Source organism: Prosopis cineraria, unplaced genomic scaffold (genome assembly GCF_029017545.1).
Source record: "Prosopis cineraria cultivar Desert tree isolate PC_DT_omini unplaced genomic scaffold, ASM2901754v1 PC1, whole genome shotgun sequence".
Lineage (NCBI taxonomy): Eukaryota > Viridiplantae > Streptophyta > Magnoliopsida > Fabales > Fabaceae > Prosopis > Prosopis cineraria.
In genome coordinates, this window is record NW_026555332.1 from 18,633,980 (window position 1) to 18,651,850 (window position 17,871).

The 17,871-nt window shown below is 30.7% G+C and overlaps 1 protein-coding gene across 2 annotated transcripts; it reads left to right on the forward strand.

The window, feature by feature from the left end:
• Positions 1-11,509: 11,509 nt before the first annotated feature.
• LOC129285053 (uncharacterized) lies at positions 11,510-15,529 on the forward strand. 2 transcript variants are annotated; one of them, XM_054920599.1, is made up of 2 exons: positions 11,510-11,838; positions 13,725-15,529. In XM_054920599.1, exons 1-2 carry the CDS (start codon positions 11,746-11,748, stop codon positions 15,120-15,122), a joined length of 1,491 nt encoding a protein of 496 aa, XP_054776574.1. In that variant the 5' UTR covers positions 11,510-11,745; the 3' UTR covers positions 15,123-15,529. The 2 variants fall into 2 exon arrangements, with proteins under 2 accessions (XP_054776574.1, XP_054776580.1); XM_054920605.1 differs by having other exon boundaries at positions 13,728-15,529.
• The last annotated feature ends 2,342 nt before the right edge of the window (positions 15,530-17,871 follow it).

A 17,871-nucleotide genomic window follows, 5' to 3' on the forward strand; every position in this document is an offset into this window, starting at 1 on the left:
TAATCGATAATCAACACATAATGTGCTATACTCTTACTTGCATTAATATTTTGGCCCTATCACATACTTCACAAAACATCACCTCATTTTCTAGAGCCCAAAATATACTTACAACTCACAAACACAATGCAAGTAAAAACAAAAAATGAATAAAACCTAGTTGGCAATTTAAATTGTCAAATACACATAATGACTCAAAATAAAGAGGCATACAAAATAGGATCGTAGTCCTAAGCCTCTGGGAGCTTTCCTCTTTCCAATACTCTTAAGCTATTTTCTATAATATTGAAGATAGTAGGGTGAGTACAACCACTCAGTAACCAAGGTCCAACTAACCCATACTATTGCATGTCAATTAGTTTAAATGTAAGTGACATATAATAAACAATTCTTCAAACCATGTAAAAGATTTGAGAATATATATTCACACTTCTAAGCATAATAGCACATACTTAGGAACTAAAGCTTTTTAGCAATTTTCATATCAAAGAGGTTTATCACACGATTCAATAACATATGATCATACGTGATTACAACTCAACTTATGATTATCATCATCAAGGTCACAATACAGACAACCATGTACCCTTACTCACTATATGCATAATTGCACCTCCCTTATATCCTCATTATTTCTCTGACATAAAACCATGAGCTATAACATAATGGGATAGTTTATAATGTATGACTTCCCTAACCTAAACACTTGTGAGAGGATTACTCAACCAAAGCACAACCAACTTACTTATGGAACATGGTTTTTCCTATTTCTCACACTATGGGGTATCATTCACCCTAACTAGCTTCCTCATTAAACTAGTGGATAGCTAGCTAGGTTCGAGTCACAATACAGACAAATCATTAAACTTCTTAAACACATTTTCATTGAACTCCAAACTACACAAGTCATTGAACTCTAACTCAAACAAGTCATTAAACTCAAATTCAAACAAGTCATTGAACTCCAATTTTCAAAATCATTGTACCTCACACATTCACAATCATTAAACTTCATACATTTCAAAATCATTGAACTTTTATCACTCAAATCATTTAACTCCTATTTTCATAATGATAGCACCCCCACACTTTGGCAATTATTGAACTTCACAATTTTTTAAAATCATTGAACTACATTAAATCTCCACTTCACAGTGGGCTTTTTCAAGCAAAGCAAGCCACATTTTCATTTTAATCAATTTCACATAATTCAATCATCATTTATCAATCAATAACTAATAAACACACAAAATTTTAAGTTAGAATTTCCCCGATTACGTTAAACCTTTGAGAGGTCAAAGGTTCCACCCCTCAAATACTCACTCCCAAAGCTTCCAAGAAGCTTAAATGGTGCTAATGATAGTCACTCTACAAGTATTTATAATGAAAATCATTAATATCTATATTTGAGCTAATTTCACTAATAATTCTGCACTTCTTAATGCTCAAAATTCATTCTTGGCTCATATAAAAGTACATATAAGGTTTCTTAGCTTCCTTTAACCCTCATTAATATTATTAAACCCTGCAATAATCATTAATGGAGCTATAATGTCCCCAACCACCATATGTATGAGGACTTTTGGACATTAATTGCTCCTCAACTACCAATCCTCATATAATCATTAATACCAAGTTTACTTAGCTCAATCTACTCCCATTAACTCTATTTAAGTTAATGAGTTTGGACCCATAACCTCTATGGACCAAAAATCATCACTATCAATCAAACCCTAACTTCTACCATTAAGAAAAATGAAAGAAGAGAGAAAAATATAAGTAAGGAAGCTTTCCTTTGATTTTTAAAAGCTCTAAAATACTCCCAATATTCAGATTTCCCAAGCCTTAGCACAATCCTTTCGCTACTCTCTCATGTTCTTCGTTTCTTTCCTTCTCTGTTACATTAGATTTTCAACTTATTACAGTAGAAAAATGACTATGCACTGTGGCAAATGCACAATGTGCCACGGTACATGGCACAGAGAGCCTCTCCCAGGCGTGTTGCCATACATGCGTTGTGGTGGCTCATCTACAAGCCGCGGCGCATGGTATAAAATCTCCCTCTTTAGAATTTCTTCCTCTTTCATTCTCGAGTGACCTGATTCTCTTTCGAACTCACGTTTAAGGTTGAAATTGAAACCAAAACACACCTGTTAGGCCCCTTTGACCACACACCTCACTAATACTCACTTAATTAATCTGATTGGGTTTTTTTAATCTAGATTTAAAATTGAGGATGTTACACTACTACTCATGGCCCTACTATTTTCCTCTACTACTCCTAATGTTAGACCCTGTAAAATTAATAATCACATGTGAGATAAATATCTCAATAATCAAAATAATTCAACAATATCGATTAAAGGAGTAACAACAAACAAGTAAACAAAACAATTATATTAATTTCACAAATACTACCTATATACACACACACACACACACTTATAATCATTTTCACAAAACCATCAACACACTTGCATGATCATCTATCCACCAAACCTCTATGCTCCTCAACTAAACCCATAGGTTCTAGTAGACCAATCCTATAAACATTGATCCAAACACACCTTCAATAGTAGAAACATCCAGTCAAAAGGTATTCTGTCCCACATCCAAACTATTTGCTTTTATATTTATCTCTCTCGTTTTAATTACTTTTTATATAGACTCCCTATATAATCTGTTCGTAGGTAATTTGATGAACTGAATGGTGAAGAACATACAAACACCTAGAGAGATAGAAGCAAATGATTAAATTAAGAATAATTTAAGAGTCTATGGTAGATTAGATCACAGCACAATTTAGTTAAAGAGTATATGTTAGTAGGAGCTAGATTTAACTCTAATTAAATACATCATAATTTACTAGAAGGTAATTAAGAAACCTTAGAAGCAGTTGTCACTATAAATAAGGAAGATAATTAACCAAATTAGAATAATTCATCCTGATAAGTGAATTCTGATCCCTAACGTTCATTTAATCTGTTGTTCCATTGTTTTCATCGCTTTTTATCAATTTTCTTATTTCTTTACCTAATTCATTATTTAAATAACTTTTCAAAATTCTTATTTATTTTTTTATAAATAACAAAGATCAATATTTTTTCTATGTTCAAATCTTAGAATATTTCAAAATTTATTTTTACATTTATCTCTTGTGCTTGCACGAGTGTTCGTTTTACTTCTTTAAAAAAATACTCTATCCGTCCCTATATATAAAAAGTATTTTAGAACTTTTTTTATTCCTAAATATAAGAAATTATTGGTATATTTTTTAATGAATTAACTATTATAACTTTGTTGAATTAGAAAAAGAAAATGATAAGTACTCTCACTAATTTACTTTAAAAAAAAGATTCATTTTTTATTTATAATAATTAAGGACAAAATTAAAATATTACTATATTTTTAATTAGATAACTAACTTTTATTAATTTACATAATTTAATTAAAAATATCCCATACATAAGGATAGATGGGGTATTTCTTGGGGCATATCAAACAGAGCTTAACTAAAAAGAAATCCAAAAGCATTGCAATAAATACCCTCGATTGTTATCGACAAATGGGGCGAATGAACGCATGAATAGGGTATGGGCACGACTGCCAGGACATCACTGTAATGAGTGTTCGATAGCAATTTGGAGTGTTGATTCCAACAAGTGCTTGAGTTCACGAGGGGGAAAAAGTACTACCCAGCTCAATAGATTATTGGTTATTCAATAAACTCAACCAAATTAGTTCTTTTTGTGCCAAAAAAATAAAAAAAAATAAACTCAACCAAAAAAAAAATTCCAACATCACAGCATATAATAATGTTGAAAAATTTAATTTTATATTGATTAAAAATATAGATAGGAATGTGAGTTCGAATTAGGAATAGCGAATCTGTGAGCAATTATATGCTAAATTGTGGGCCACATCCCTTCGATGTTGGAGATCATACTAAAACAATAATGCGAGGCACTTTGAAGGGGGCAAAAGTTTCTCAACCATCCCAAAAAATTAATACTAAAAAATTCATCAAATAATTTATATTGAATATTTTCTTAATTTTTATGAATTTCATCAGGTTAAAATTACGGATTCAAGGGCTTGCCCATAGACTATTTCATGAAAAATATTTAATATCATAAACTATTTATTAGAATAACATTGCGGCTTAAGTGTTACAATGATTACAATGTTAGCTTTGTCAAGTACCATTGACGTTGATCATTTTTTTTTAATATATAAGTCAAATTTATATTATAATGAAATGATTATTACACAATATCCTATAAAACATGGAGATATATAAAATTAATGCTTATCATTAACCTTACATTGACTTAAGGTTAAAAGATATTTTTTTATTAAGGTATTTTTAGTGCTGTACTTTGTTTAATTTCATTGAAATATGTGATATCGTATGTAAGGTATCACATGTTTTGTTAACTAGATATATATTAATAAAAAAAACATTATCAACTTAGATTAACGATCAATTTAATATCATTATCACAAGTTGCATATGTTAGTTTGCTTGCTAACTAAGGACTTCTTGATTGAAAAAGAAAACATTTGTCAATCCACACTAACCATAAATTGATGATGTTGTCACATATTATACATATATATAGATGTTTGTCATGGCAGGTTATAGGAGTGAATGATGAATACCTATAGAACTTATGATAGCATAGACGGATATAAATTATGTTAATACCTCTGTTGATTATTACTATAGACTAACAAATTTTGTTATGTCTAGTTGGCAAGCAATATATGACACCCCAAATATGAAACAACATATTTTAATGAAAAAGTAGGATATCAATTGCTTCACACGTGATTAAATTTTATAGTGTCCGTTGTTCCTCCATAAATATTTTAGAGGCAAATATAGTCAACAATACAAAGGTTAATGGTCAAAGTTAGTATATATGCTAGTAGGGGACAATATTGCCACAATCTTGATATTTGATGGGTAAAATTGTTTTAATAAATAATTTAGAATAACTACTAACGGTTCTTGCAAAATAGTTTCAGAAATGAAATCCTAAGATTGTTAGCATCTTTAGAAAAGAATCAAATATAACAGAGAAAAATAATTATAATTGTAAGATATTAAATAAGCTTTATATGTGATTTTCTTGAGATTATATTTTCTTTTTTTAATACAAGATCATAAAAAATGTTTATGAATACAAATAAGTTCCTGTCAAAACATACGAAGCTTTTACACTTTAATGACAATTAAAAAAAATAGAAACTAAATTATCCTTTGACACAAGACAAGTATGCCAGTTTGCATATTCATTTGCTTTTCTAAAAACATAATTTGAAGTAATAATAAAGTTTTTCATGATCAACTCCCTAATTTTATTGATAATATTCCATAGATGATAATTCTAGGTTTAAACTTAGAGCATTATCATCTACCAAATAAAAATTAAAATAAATTATATTATTCATAATTTAAAATAATAGTTTTTTGGAAATCATATATTAATGCCTTAAATTTAGCCAAATTTAAAAAAGAAAATAGCAAAAGGTACTTTGAGCGAGAGAGAAAAGGAGAAAGACAGAACGGTTGAGATATCTATACCAGAGGGAAGGAGGATAACGTGGGAGGGGAGAACCACTCGCGCAAGTTTAAAATAGTGAAAAAGCTTTCTTGGCTGTCACTCTCACCAGCCCATATACGAGTGAATCGGCACACGTGCACTACCTTGACCATTCACCTGGCTTTCCCATAAAGTCTCTTTTTCCTTCCCCCTCTTTAATGTATTTCTTTTTATTTTGAAAAGAAGAAGAAGAAGTGTTGCTTTAATTATTGATTATTAATTACAACAACCTTTTCGCCACACCATTGAGCCCAGATTTATAAGCTTAATTATTTTAAAACTGATTATTTTCAGTTTTTATTTATATGACTTAGGATTAGGTTTGTAAGTCCATTTTATTATTGTTTTCAAAATTTTAATTATAATATTTTATATTTTTTAAAATATAAATTATAATATTTAAAAATTAAAAATAAATATATTTTAATTTTAAAGTATAAATATATACTCTAAAATTTAAATTTAATTTAAAATTTAAAATTATTTTTCAAGAGAAAAAAGGGTTTAAATGAATCGTTGAGCGCTTTTTTCAAAAAACATATCAAAGTTTGATTCTTCTTAAAAATATTAATTTTTTTAATTTAAACTTTATAAAAACAAATTTAAATGATCAGCCTATCGTGTCTAGTTTTTATTCGAAGCCCTACTCATCAACCCATACACGAGTGAGTCTAAACACGTGCAGCACTACTTTGAAGATTCACTTGGCTTTCCCCTAAAGTCTCTTTTTCCTCCCTTCATCTTAAAATCTTTTAATTTATTTCTTTTTATTTTGAGAAAAGAAAAGAAAAGTTACTTTAATTATTGATTATTAATTACTATAATCTTTTCCCCACTATAATATGCCGTGTTACTTAGATGTTAAAAGCTCATCATCACATCCATAAAGTAAATGGGGAAAACAAATCCATCTACTCTCGCGAAAAGTTAAAGCCACTTGAAAGTACGCACTTGCGTTAGAGGAATTTCTTACTTTAATGACTTTAAACTCTTTGTTCTATACGTTTTTTATAAGACTCTTTGATCAATACTCCCTCAATCTTTTGTGTGTGTCTATATTTATATATGTATATTAGTATATATGTGTGTGATATAATATATATATATATATATGACATTTCTAATTGTTAAATTATTCAAATAATTTAAAAATAAAATAATTTTTCTTGTTAACACCTGTTTAAAACATGGACTTGAAAGTTGTAAAGAGGGTAAATTTTTTCAAAAAAGTGAATCATTATGTCGTTTTGTACCAAGGCACTAATGTATAGAACAATCAATTTATTCTGGTAGATGACTAATATGTAGGATTAGATGGAGTAATTGCTAAGATAAAATAAATTTAATTTTTTTTTACCTTTATTCCTTTTAATTCTTATCTTTTATACTGCCTAATTTTATTTCACTTGTTAGTCACTTTGAGAATTTTTTATTAGAATTAAAAAAATTTAAAATTTATTAACTCTATTTAAAAATTTATTTTTTTTATTTTTCTCATATTAAATGCATTCTTAAAATGGTGTCCAACTTTTCTATATCAACATTGAATAGGAATAGGGATAAAGGAAAAAATTGCAATAAAAATTAAAAAGTATCAAGGGTATTTTGGCCCTTAAATTGTGTAAGAACGTAAGGTATATTAAATTTTTTAATATAATATTTCTCTTCAACAATAAAAAAAAGAGTGTAATGTTGCCTTTACTATTACAAAGGTTAAATTTACATACAATAATCTCAAAAATTATAAAAAAAGACTCAAAAAGTACATATAAGTTTTCAAAAAGAAAATTAATACCAATTAAGCCCTTTAAATTATACATAATACTGAGAGATAAATGTTATTTCTTACCCATATAAAAGATAAAAATACTGTTTTGACTAACTACTTTGATAATCTACCTAGAGATTATTATATCACTATTATTACCAACAATACTGGTAAATAACTAAAAATAATAATTTTTTATTAATAATATCTTATTAAAATATTGATAATTTAATATTATCATTATTTATAAACCTTTCTCCAAAATTTATAAATTTCTTTTTAAAAATTAATAACTCAACCAGTATATCTAAGATTATAGATGAATGTGTTTTTCATAATTAAAATAATGTGAAAAATTATAATCTTTATCCAAAATTTATAAGAATGCCTTCAAAAATTTACAGTTAGTATAAAAAATGCATTTACTTATAAATGACATATTTGTTAGTTAAGTTGTAATTTTTTAAGAATTTATAAATCTCAAAAGTTAGCTTGTAAATTATGTAGATGATTATTAAAGAATAAGGATGTTTAAATTACACACACACGCACACACACAGATATATATATATATATATATATATATATTAAAGTATTAGTATTTTTTTTTTTAACAATAAGTACTTACCTATGTTGTTACGAGAAATGGTGATCTAATATAATCACTTGCTAGTCGGTCAAAGTAACTAATTAAAATGATGTTTTTGTATAATAAGAAATGACATCATTTTGTTATAACTTATTTACAATTTTAATTGACTTAATTGATATTAATTTTTTATAAGGTATTTATTTATCATTTTTGAGCTTTTTTGTGTAATTTTCAAGGTCCATTTTGTATGTACAAGATTATTTTTTATAATTTTTTAAGTCAACTACTAACTAAATTTTATATTTATTAACAAAATGAGTAATATTATATTATTTTTAAATATTGAAGAGGTATATATTAAAATGGTTTGGGATATCATATATGCACAAACACTTGAGTGGCAAAAAAATCATTAATCCTAATAAATAATTAATGCAATGGACTTACAAAAAGGATGGCAAAAACCTTTCATATATATATATATATATATATATAATGAGTTGTTACTAGTCATATACTTTAAATGACCACTATTCAAATATCAGTTGTATCTAGTGATTCTCCTAAATTCTTATAACAATGTTAAGTTTTTTAAGTACCTAAATTTATTTGAGTCCTTGTAAATTGATGATTTCTTTTGGATCCACTTCATATTTTCTCTCAAACCATTTTTCTTGTAGCAATATGATTTAGCCATGTGACTTTTGTTGTTATAAAAAATACAAGTTAAATTGGGAGAGTTATTCATTATGGCAGGTATAAAGTAGTTATAATATTTTTGTTTTTGTTTGGGCTTGTAACCAAATCTAACTTTATCATAAACAATTTTCTATCATTTTAAAATTATATTTAAATTTTCTCTACCTTTAAGTTATTTTCATATTATCTCTTTGAATTTTAATTAATTTATAAATAATTAAAAACTTTTTTATAGTTAATTAATTGATAACTAATTCTAATAAGTTAGTTAAAATTAACAACTTTAATATAACAAATTAATAGGGGAGAATGGTAGATAAATCTTAAGAGGATCAATTAATTTAAATTAAATCTCAAATGCCAAATTTTAGTTTGTCAAATTTTAGGAATTTGGAAGTTTACATCTTAATTTTATAATTTTATTGTGATAAATTTGTAACTTATTTTTAAAATTTTAACATGGTTAAAAACACAAGTTACAAATTCATCCTAACAAAGTTACAAAATTGAGGGTTAAATTTCTAAATTTATGAAATTTGGCATTTGGAATCTAATTTAAATTAATTGAGGATCTCTCTTTCATTCTTCCAATTAATAATTGTTTTTGCCAACAAAACAAATTAATAAATACGTTTTATAGTTTGTGATTTCATATAATTTTTTTATGTTTTAAATTATTGTATAGGATTTGAGAATGATTTTGGTAAATAAATACGAGAATTTCTTAAAATCACTCGCATCATTACCCAGGCACCGCCGCACCGCTATGTGATGATCAGGTCAACGGCGGAGGCATACTGTATATTCCATTAGAGGGTCAGGATTTTATTGATTATGAATGTGCAAGATAAGAAGATATGGATGACCGCACAATAACGGTCACAAGTGTCACGTGAAGGCTGAGAAAAGCAACATAAGAAAACCATCACCCAGTCACGAGGATCTCACGCCACCACCGCTTCATCTGCTACCAAATAAAAGCCCCGCGTCATCATTTCACGCCTTTTTAACTGCATGGCATGATAAGTTATTTCATTCTAGAGGAAAGGGTAAAATTGTCAATTCATGATGACAGTAACAAGCACACTGTGACGCTGTCATTTGTATTTAATCTTTGAAGTTGCTAGATCTTAATTATTAAGAAATCTTTGTTGCATGAAACAATTAAATATTTAATACTTATTTCGCATTTAGAATTATAAGAGGAAAAAGCGCGGGCTCCACTCCAGCTCGGTCTCTTTCGAATAGCATCCTCCACTTGCAAATAGTATTTATGCGCAAGTTAATTTATTTAATTTACGCGGTTAAAACTTTTGTTTCATAAGTGAAAATTTATGAATAAAAAGAATCTTTATCATCAACATATCAACACATCAGTATAAAGTTTAGAAATTGAACTATTTATAAATTCAGGTGAAAAATATTTATAAATAAAAAATAATGTGACTTGACTTTGTAGTTTGTATAAGGTATGAATGAAATTATACACTTTATTTCTCATATTTATTGCAATCCCATCCCATTAAAAATTAATTTGTTAAATGAATTTAAGATAACCTTCGAAAGAATATATTATTTCTTACGTAAGAAATAAATAGTTATAAATAATAACGAAAAGTCACATAACTCATTTAATCTAAAAATATTAAATGGATTTGTAGATTAATGTAATAAACACAAAAATAAAAGGAAAATAATTTCATTAATAAACATATTTTTTGTGTTTTTCAAAGACAATTAATATAAATAATAATAACAAAGATAAAATAAATGTTTATAATTTTGAATTTTTTTACTGCCTTTTGTTAATAAATATATTTATCTATTAATTAAAAAGGGTTTTCTCTTTTTTTTCCTCCTAATAACTTATTTCTTCTTTTGAAATTCAAATAACTATGCAATTTTTCCCCGATAAAAGTTCAACCTTCTTCCATTACTTATGAAGACCTAGTTCTTCCCTATCCAAATTAGAGTGGGTAAATTAGATAAGCCTCAATTAGGCCCAACTCAATTTAGGGCAGGTTTATTTAGATTGGATTTAAAATATTTAAACATATGAAAAAGCTTATATAGTTAAATCTGACCCTAATATCTTGTGGTTTTCGACATATTTAGGCTGGCTTGAATATTTAAATTATTAAATATTATTTTATTATTTTATTTTTTAGCCAATTTCAATTTTTATTTTAAAAAATTAATATTTTTAATTTTTATCTCATTTTAATTTAATATTATTTTATTACTAATAAAAATTTGGATATTTAGCTAATTTCATTCGAGTTTGGACTTATCGAGATGGCTGAATAAGCTCGGAGTAAAAAAAACTTTCAAACTCCCATGCCCAATGGTAAAATTTTTTGGATTTATTCGAACTTGTTCATCAAATTTGGTTCAAATTACTGCATTTAATCCAAATGTTCAAATAATATTATTTAAAATTGTTTATAGATATTTGGCTATAAAAACCTAATTTTTTCACATGTATACCTAATTTTTTTTACATATATCTTTTTATTAGAAGTTATTATATTTAATGTATTATAAAATATTTGACACATTGTAAGACATTCCTCTCTTACTAGATTAATTCTTATTCTTAATTTTTTTTAGCAAAGATTAATTCTCATTATTTAAAGCCTGTTTTTGGACATACGGGATGATGATCGTTCTTCAATCAATGATTTTAACATAAAAATAACGACAAGATTAAAAAGAATAAAACGACGATGTAATTGAATAATTGCGGGCCCCAACCATCTTTTCAGATGACGTGGCAATAGTTTGGCGCAAAAATGGAGGTAACCGGAGGATATAGACTGGAGGGGAACTGAACCAAGACACATAGATACTGATAGAGAGAAAGAGAAAGAGAGAGGGGGGAGAGAGAGAAGCAAGATGCATAAGCATAAGCCATGTAATTTATAGCTTTCTGTTTCTCTATGCTGAGATCGAATTCTTTCTCATGATTGAATCTCACCGGAAAATAAATACTATCCCGTCGATTCCCAATCTCCGGTAACCGAAAATTCCGCTCATCGTCGCCGGAGCGAGCTCCTGCCTCGTCATCTGAGTCCAGGATGGGAAGCGTAAGTAATAGCGTAGAGACTGTAAATGCTGCAGCCACTGCCATCATCAGCGCGGAGTCCAGAGTTCAACCCCAAACCGTTCCGGTACGTCTTTCTCGTGTGTGTAGGATACGAGTACATAAGCGAATTTTATAGTACGTGTCTATTTTTTTTAGTGTTCTGCTTGGAAACTGGGAAAACAGCGTTCAAGGGAGAGACAATGAGATCTTGGGCTTCGTGTTTTATTTCTTTTCTTTGCTTCCCTTTTCCCGAGTGTTAAAGGTCTAGTCTTAATTGACCTAGTGATGGCGTTGAAATTTTGATGACTACTTTAAGCATTTCCGCACTGTTCCTTGTGGGTGGCAAAAAGTTGCGACAAAAAGGAAATCGAATTTTTGGATCTAGGGCATTTTTTCTAATCTAATTATGAATCTGATAATTTCATTTCGCTTTGAAGCTGATCGCCCAACATCTTGGTTCTTCAGTATGTATGAGGACGGCTACAATTAAGTTATTCATATGTATTTTGCACAATGCAATTGATCCGGTTTTTTTTTTTTTTACCAGAGATCTATTAATTTAGAATGCCACATACTTTTCCCTGCTTTCGTACCGTATCTTTATATGAACTAGAAAATTCTACTTCTGGCCCTTTTGTCTCGCAGCTGGGCTTGCTGCTTTTGTAAAACCATATTCTGTTGAGGGTAACAAATCCGCGGGAAGAATCATGAACAATTTTCTCTTGTGATGGTGATTTTCACTTAACTGAAAGGATTGAGTCCGTGGCCTCCACCTTTGCTCCACGCTCCTCACTTCAGACAACCTGCAAGCTCAGACGTTGTCATGTTTAGTTTGTTTTAGTGGTTTCCTTTTGTGGGTCTCTTATCTCTTGTACTGACGTTTGGAAAATTGTTATATATTGCAATACTATAATACTATAATTTCCGGAGTCCTGCTGATAATTTATTTTATCTCACGCTGTTCACCAGTGCTGAATGGCGGAGTTTGCGTATAGAGTGCACAATCAATATCAATGATTTATACAAGGGATTGTTATTTTGCGCTCAAGCAATGCTTTTCTTGGTGCTACAAGTTCCTTTTATTTATAATACTGACTGATACTGTTCCTTTTATGCATTTAGTTGATAATCTAACAACTGATAAGGCTTAGTAAAAGCAGAGGTTTCTTTTTCATTTACAAGGGATATGCTGTTGACTTTTGGCTTTTAATGGAACCCCTCTCCTTTAGGCATGATAGGATCCTTTGAAGTGTACAAGGCAACCGATAGACTTCTTAAATGCATGTGTATGCTGATTCGCCATCAAGAAACCCATTCTTTTCTTGAGAAAAGCTGATTATGTTTGTTGGGCTGAAGCTGTTCCTGAAATGCCAGGACAATTTTTCGTTTCATTCTCAAATTGTCGTTTCTCTTCCAGTTGCATGTCCAAATTGTCACTTTATTGTTTCCGATTTGTCATTACGCTACTGTAATGGTAACTGATAATATGTCTCTCTTACATCACCAAAAAGAACATCATCTCTCTTAGAATCAATATTTAAGGAAAAACTTTTAAACTGCTAATTGTTACCAAAATGGTGCAGTATTACTTCAGGTTACGCGGTATGTAAAGTATAATTGAGTTACTTGTATAGTAAAACAATATATTGAGACAAATTGTTGTTTAATTTAGAGAATTTTGTAATTTGTAATACCTTGGAGGACAAAACAGCTAGACTATCTATCTGATTGTTCATTCATGAGCATTGATTGTCACCATGTAAGGATTTTTTAACTAATAATTGAGTCTGTAAAGTTGAAAATAAATATATTTTAGTGTTCAAAATCAACATTTGGGACTTTGTGCGGTGGGAAAGTGCAGTTTAGCTTTGTTCTTTTTTGTTAAGAAATAATTATATTTCTGGTGACAGATGAAGGTCACGTTTTGTCTCCATAGCAGCTTGTGATTTCTAAGTTTTCTTGAATGAATAGCAGAAAAAACGTTGGGGTGGCTGCTGGAGCCTATATTGGTGTTTTGGATCTCAGAAAAGCAGCAAGCGAATTGGCCATGCTGTTCTTGTTCCTGAACCTGTTGCACCAGCAGGCCAAGATAATACAACTGCACCAAATACTTCAAATGCCATTGTAATGCCATTCATTGCACCTCCCTCTTCTCCTGCATCTTTCCTCCAATCTGATCCTCCATCTGCTACACAATCACCTGCTGGATTACTCTCACTCACCTCTCTTTCCATAAATGCTTACTCTCCTGGTGGACCTGCTTCCATGTTCACTGTTGGTCCTTATGCCTATGAAACCCAGTTAGTCTCACCACCAGTATTTTCTAACTTCACAACTGAACCATCTACTGCTCCTTTCACCCCCCCTTCTGAGTCTGTGCAGCTGACAACACCTTCATCCCCTGAGGTGCCATTTGCTCAATTGTTGGCATCTTCATTGGACCGGGCTCGTAGAAATAGTGGGACTAATCAGAAGTTTACATTATCCAATAATGAATTTCAGCCTTACCAGCAGTATCCAGGAAGCCCAGGTGCTCAGCTTATATCACCAGGTTCTGCCATTTCAACTTCTGGCACGTCTACTCCATTCCCTGATAGACGTCCTTTTCTTGAGTTTCGCAAAGGAGAAGCACCAAAGATATTGGGCTTTGAAAACTTCTCCACTCGTAAATGGAGTTCAAGGCTTGGATCTGGATCGTTGACCCCTGATGGCACTGGGCAAGGTTCAAAACTAGGTTCTGGATCTTTGACACCTGATGGTGTTGGACTAGCATCACGGCTGAGTTCTGGTTGTTTGACACCTGATGGTATGGGGCAGGATTCTAGATTGGGTTCTGGCTCTTTGACACCTGATGGCATGGTGCCTACTACTCGAGACTGCATATTTGTGGAAAATCAGATTTCGAAGGTAGCATCACTTGGCAATTCAGAGAATGGATTTCAAACGAATGCAGCATTAGTTGACCACAGAGTCTCATTTGAATTAACTGGGGAAGATGTTGCACGCTGTCTTGCCAATAAATCAGGGGTATTGATTCGAAACATGTCAAAGTCTTCACAGGGTATATTGGCTGAGAGCCCTTTTAATGCAGAAAAAATGCAAAAAGACACCATCCGGTGTGATTTATGTTCAGGGGAAACTTCTAATGATGTGGCTGACAAAGCTCCTGGAGAAGGGGGCCGCTTCTGTCAGAAGCACCATTCTGTTACTTCTTCCAAAGAATTTAATTTTGACAACACAAAATGCGATGTTTCTGATAATCCTTCCAATGGTTCTGAGTGGTGGGTTAATAGGAAGGTTGATGTTAAGGAAGGTAGATCAAGCAACAGTTGGGCTTTCTTTCCAATGCTACAGTCAGAAATCAGATGAGGATGATCTTTTTTGCAACATCATCTGACCTTGTATGGTTTAAAGGCTAAATGGGTTTTCATTACTGAATTATATTAGCTTACTAAATGCAAATCTGAAGATCACACTATTTCAAAAACAGTTCATCAGCCTTTGTGTTAATGGTGTTAGATGGATAATAGATGACAGAGGTGAAATAGCCATTGTGAGAAAAAAACCCTTTAGGAGTTAGTACCTTAGGTGAATGCAAGGGGAGCATAGTTAGTAGGAACCACTACAGTTGGTTCTAAATTCTGATAGAGCATTAGAATTTGGCATTTGATCCTTTGAAGTATACATAAATAGCAAAGTACAGGTATTTTCTTCTGTGGATTATTGTATCATTTCATGTGCAATAATGAGGATATTTTTTCTCTTTTCCCGTTGAATTATTGTTAAGAAACTACATATTATATTTGATAGAGTTTCTAGTGGTATACCCTGCAATACTTTGCATTGGTGGGGTTTTCCATTAACAGATACCGATATTTTAGAAGTGGGTTCCCCAGTTCAGCTTTCCCTCCTCTGTTCTCCCAATATTTTGTACCCTCTTAAGGCAGCAATAGGAGCAACCTTGAGCAGGTAGCACATTCTGTTATTCATCTGCCACAATCTGATGTATGGTCCAGATGTATGGATATGCGACTTTAATGCTGCAACCAAGTTGCTCTTTCTCATCATTTGCTGGTTGGTGCGGATTGATTATGGCTTGTAAAGCAACAGGTAACGAAGGAGATAAAAATAAGAATAAATTATTGGTAGGTGGATTTGTTGGATGAAATTGCATATTTTTACAAAGTCTCATATTCTGAGTTCTGCAAGAAAAAAAGAAAGCTACCTCTTTCAATCTTTATTATAGGACGTCTTCTTAAAAAATTCTATTACAGAGCATAGGATGTTAATCATATTTTTTTAATATTATTTTTATTTAAATTCATTAATTGAGAGAAAGTGATAAAAATTTGAAAATTTATTATTTAAATAAAGATAAAATTAGAAGTTTATAGATTGGAGGAGTGCATGGGAAGAATCGTTTCTCGTGTGGGGCCTGACAATCTGTTATAGGCTTTTTTCTTTTTGTTTTTTGTTTTTTGACAAGAAAGAAAAGGGTAAAAAAGAATTGATATGGTGGGGTGAGTAGGCTGGTCAAGGGGGGACCCGTGTGGCGTAAGGCCAGGGTAGACATGTGTTGGGTTGTTTCTTGTTGTCTTCTTGTCTCTTGAAGCGTGCCCAATAATAATTTCTCGGATGGACAGGTTTCGCTTTCATTCTCCGGAGACCTTTATGACGAATTTAAGATAAGGGTGCCTGCATCATTCTACCACCTGTAGGACTAACTCTTTTTGTTTGAGCTTATCTTCAATGACTGTAAGAGTAACTGAGATATAATCATCACTTGAAGGAAAAAGAAATTGTGTAATACATGCTTGAAAATTGGTCAATTTTTATCATACACTGGTGGAATTTACGATTTGATTTTTTTTTTTTATTTTTTAGGGTAAGAATCATCCTTCCAAATTAAATTACAAAGGCCATCCTCGCAAATATTAATATTAATAATAAAAAAAATAAAGAAAGTTAAATGACAAATTTATTTTGAAAAATTTTCATCAATACAACTGCTATCCTTAATTTTTAATTGACACAATATTATTTTATAAGTTTAAAAAAATGGTGTAATGTTGATCTAGTAATGTTTGATTAACATTGTCTATTATTATGAGAATTAAAGGATAATTTTTCCCTAAAAGTTTGTTTAAGAAGTAATTGATATTTTAAACTTTTGATTAACGTAATGTTTTTAGTTTATCAACTTTCAAATTAGATCAATGATCTAATAATATGTTATAACTCAAAATTAAAAGAAGATTTTGGGTTAAATTATATTAAATGTTTGCTTCGACATTACTATTAATTGCTACCTAATAGTCTACAATGAGTTAGGAAGCACTAGATCACAAAACAATCATAAAGGAATTTATTAAAATAAAATAGGTTTGGAAATTAATTGGGATCCTAAAAACCCTTTAAAATTGTTGTTTGAGCTCAAACTTAATATTTTAAAACATAATAAGAAGCATCGAAATGAAGTAAGGAACAAACCATAGGAAATTGAGGTAAAAAAAAAGTCAATTTTTCACATTTTGGTATAGATGCTACAAGATGTGGTACATGCACTACAATATGTGGTACAAAGTAGGAAAATCTTGTGACTTTATACCATGAGCTACTTGTGTGTGTGATTTGTGGGCAAAGTCATCCTGGAAGGTGTTGGGCATGCTACATTTGGGGTGGCATGGGCCATTTTGGAAGGATTGCCCCAATAATTGAGGGGGAGCTTCTGAGTAGCGACCAATAGTACCAGGATGAGTGTACATTGTTTCTTGAGAGGAGGCTTAGATAGCACCGAATCTGATCATAGGTATAATCTCTAAGAGTTAAGGCTCTATTTGACTCGGGAGCTCCTCATTTATTTGTGTTGCATGATTGTGTGAGGAAGTTAAATTTGCTTGTGCATGAGCTACCTTATGTTGTTAAAGTGTCTACACCCTTTGGATTACTGGATAAGACTAGTAAAGTGTGTAAAATGGTTGAGTTGTGTTTTGAGGGAAGAACTTATATGATAGATCTGATCTTGATTCCTATGCAAGGATTAGATGTTATCATTAGAAAGGACTGGTTGGTAAGGAATAATGCTACCTTGGATTCCGCCAGATAGATGGTGTTACTA

What these genes read in the sequence shown, in the direction of transcription:
- LOC129285053 (XM_054920599.1), top strand. Translation starts at nt 11,746, where the DNA reads ATGGGAAGCGTAAGTAATAGCGTAGAGACTGTAAATGCTGCAGCCACT. An exon ending in TTCAACCCCAAACCGTTCCG is followed by an intron (nt 11,839 to 13,724) that starts GTACGTCTTTCT and finishes TTGAATGAATAG; the next exon opens with CAGAAAAAACGTTGGGGTGG.